This window comes from Triticum urartu, chromosome 1A (genome assembly GCF_056163025.1).
Source record: "Triticum urartu cultivar PI428250 chromosome 1A, HENAU_Tu73, whole genome shotgun sequence".
In the NCBI taxonomy this organism is placed as follows: Eukaryota; Viridiplantae; Streptophyta; class Magnoliopsida; order Poales; family Poaceae; genus Triticum; species Triticum urartu.
In genome coordinates this window covers 150194067-150197436 of record NC_141873.1, presented here as the reverse complement: position 1 = coordinate 150197436, position 3370 = coordinate 150194067, and the positions used below count along the sequence as shown (strand labels likewise).

The window sequence follows — 3370 nt, the reverse complement described above, 5'->3', positions numbered from 1 at the left end:
CCTCCCTCTCCCCCTTCCGCATGCTGGTAGATAGGAGTAGGAATAGCTTACTGCCGGATCGACCAGCGTAATTAGGCACACAAACTTGTGCTTGCTTGTGCTCATCTAGTTCCGCAACTACTCGCGAGCAACGCTGGGATTTCACCCGTGTAAGCCTGAAAGAAGCCATTCATCTATGTAGGTGTGCTCTGCTTCCTGTATATCTGTTCACCCAGCAGTTAGCAGTCGCATCTTGCTTCTCGTCCAAACAAGCAAATTAATGGAGCAAACTCGTGTGCGGTCAGCGATCGAGTTTCAGGCCATCCTGTTCCTATAGACACTCTGCACAAGTTCTTGGATCCTGTTCTTATAGACAATCTTCACAAGTTCTTGGCTTTTGGGTCAATACATTGCTGCTCTAGTGCATTTTATTGGTAGTGCATTTCACTGCATTTTATATCTATAAGCAAGGTCTCAGTTCTGTAGTTATATTGCAACTGGAGTACTAATATTTACAAAGGGAGTAACTGATAAAAAGCTCATGTTTCTGTACTCTGCTTCTAGTGTCACAGTGAACTAGTGGTAAATTGTAGAAAGTTGTAGCGGGCATTGGCTATTGCGCAGCTGGGGTGTTGGCTAAATTCTTCATTGCATCCTGGCCCATCGTAGAGTAATTTTAGGAGTAACTTGAAATGGAGTATAACTTGCCATTCTATAACTTGCTGTGAATTACTCTAGGTCAGTGCCATCCTCTTGTACTCAAGAGTATTTTTGTCACAGTGCCATATAACATCAAACCTACTCCTGCATTTTTCTACTCAGGAGTATAAACTGCATTTTGACAGCGCCATAGATAGTAGGAGTAATAAAAATGCTAAGGTGCCATATAAATATTTGCCTTTTGCTTGGTAGGTGTTTGTGATAATGCTTGCAAGGGGCAAATGTTTAAACAAATATAAATATTTGAATGGCCAAAGATGGGATGTGCAGGCCATCAAGGGGGCACGACACAGCCTGGGATGAGCTGTGCCACTTTGCTTATTATTCTATCCTGAGATAAATAGTAATAAAAATTTGCTTGCAAGCTGCTGCCACTTGTAGCCACGAGACAAGTTCAGTGTGCTATCATTATCATTAATCATGCCCAGGTTAAAAGACAACAGCAATATGCCCAGGTTAAAAGACAATATCCCTGGTTTTTTGGCAGTAATAATAGCCTTGTCACTACCTACAGTAGAACAGCCTGGGACTACTCAAGCAGTGCAAGCAAGCAAAATTGCAAGCTACTGCTGCTGCAAGCAAATTTTGTTAAAGCTTCCTTGGTTAACATTCTAGTTGTAGTCCTGCTTCTTATTCTTGCTACTATTGCTGTTGTTATGCTGCTGCTGTTGTGTTGTTATTTGCTGCTGCTGGTTTGTTCTTGCTGCTGCTGCTGCTGTTATGCATGTATTCACAGCTACTGCTGCTGTATTTGTGATGATGTTGTACTTGTGATGATGCTACTTGTGATCTTCTGAAATGACCCATTGGCGACTTCATTACGCGGGGATAATGATTTTGCAGGTACCCCGAGAGGCCCTTGAGTTTGCCGGAATGTCGGTTAACTTCCGTTCTGGCAAATTCGGGTACTCCATATGTTTTATGATCTATTGTAAGGGTACTAATTGGTCTCTTCTGCTGCTTATCAGAGATGGCGGGAAGCAGCCACCGCCGCTCTGCGACACCGCAGTACGAGTTGGATGCTTCCGAGTTCTTCACTATCATACTTGGGACTTCAGTATCATCCATGACACAGGTATATAAAACGAGAGATCTCCCCTTCACCCATCTCATTATGATATCTGTTGTTTGCCTACATCACTCATTGTCCCAAACTGCAGAGGCTGCCTGACAGTTTTATGAACATGCTGATGGGTGAAGATCCGCCAAATAATGTGAAGCTGCGACAGGCCGGCAGCGGGTTTCGCAGGCTGTGGGATGTGGAGTTGGTGATCAAGGAGGGCCACATGTACTTGTCTCGTGGGTGGGAGAAGTTCTACCGTGCCTACGACCTGCGGCTGGGGTACTTCCTTCTCTTCATGTACGACGACGACGCCACCATGCTCATCGTGAAGGTGTTCAACGCGACTATGTGTCGCATGCGCTACGCTGAAGATTATGATGCCGGTACGTTCTGCCTCTTCTTATTCCTCTACATTTGGCTTTGTCTCACATCGATTGTTAACAGCCATTGTTGCATTTGGACAGGTAATGGGAGCAGCAGCAGCGACAATGGCTACAGCCAAAGCAGCAGCGACCATGGCTGTAGCGAAAGTAGCAGCGATTCTGGCTGTAGCGAAAGCAGCAGCGATTCTGGCAGCATCATAGACAACAAGAAGGATGATCCGGACTGGAGTGCGGGAGAAGAGGAGCAGGGTGGGGATGAGGAGCTGCAGGATGACGATGGGCATCAGGCTGAGGATGACCTAGCGCTGGTGGTGGCTGACCAAGGGCAAGAGATGGTGGTGGCTGACAAGGGCAAGAGATGGTGGTGGCTGACCATGGGCAAGCGATGGAGGTGGCTGAGGATGACCTAGCGATGGTCGTGCCTGAAGGTGGCCTCGCGATGGTGGTGGTGCCTGACAATGACCACGCACCGGTGGTGGCGCCGGCGATCCCACAGCTAGGCGACATGACCACGCCAATTGAGGTAGAAGACTACATCCCACTGCCTCCACCGCCTCCACCGCCTCGCCGCTCTTGGCGCATCAGGCTGAGGAAGGAGAAGGAGAAGAACAATGCATGAGAACTGAACTTTGTCAGGTATGTCAGATCTCCAAAATGATATATATATATATATACTTAGTTACCTATGTTATCTCTAATATGCTTAGTTTCCTATAGGTTAGGTTCATTTTACCTAAGTTGGCTCTAATATGCTAACTTAGAGCTTATATGCTTAGTTTCCTATAGGTTAGCTCCAAAATAACTTATGTTAGCACAAAATGATCAAGTTTACATAATAAGCTTATAGTCTTTTTCTTATTCTTCTTCTTTTCCAAAATGACATAGGTTAGCTTCATTTTACCTAAGTTGGCTCTAATATACTAACTTACAGCTTATATGCTTAGTTTCCTATAGGTTAGCTCCAAAATAACTTATGTTAGCACAAAATGATCAAGTTTACATAATAAGCTTATAGTCTTTTTCTTATTCTTCTTCTTTTCCAAAATGACATAGGTTAGCTTCATTTTACCTAAGTTGGCTCTAATATACTAACTTACAGCTTATATGCTTAGTTTCCTATAGGTTAGCTCCAAAATAACTTATGTTAGCACAAAATGATCAAGTTTACATAATAAGCTTATAGTCTTTTTCTTATTCTTCTTCTTTTCCAAAATGACATAGGTTA

At 44.2% G+C, this 3370-nt stretch overlaps 1 protein-coding gene across 1 annotated transcript; it reads left to right on the top strand.

Moving 5' to 3' along the window:
• The first annotated feature begins 1642 nt into the window (after positions 1-1642).
• LOC147990418 (uncharacterized) lies at positions 1643-2555 on the top strand. The gene is made up of 3 exons (XM_087538216.1): positions 1643-1774; positions 1860-2145; positions 2227-2555. The coding sequence occupies exons 1-3, from the start codon at positions 1670-1672 to the stop codon at positions 2553-2555; spliced, it is 720 nt and encodes a 239-aa protein (XP_087394342.1). The 5' UTR covers positions 1643-1669.
• The last annotated feature ends 815 nt before the right edge of the window (positions 2556-3370 follow it).

Coding starts and splice junctions, on each gene's coding strand:
- LOC147990418 (XM_087538216.1), top strand. CDS start 1,670: ATGGCGGGAAGCAGCCACCGCCGCTCTGCGACACCGCAGTACGAGTTG. Junction 1,775..1,859: donor CAGTATCATCCATGACACAG/GTATATAAAACG, acceptor CCCAAACTGCAG/AGGCTGCCTGACAGTTTTAT. Junction 2,146..2,226: donor CGCTGAAGATTATGATGCCG/GTACGTTCTGCC, acceptor GCATTTGGACAG/GTAATGGGAGCAGCAGCAGC.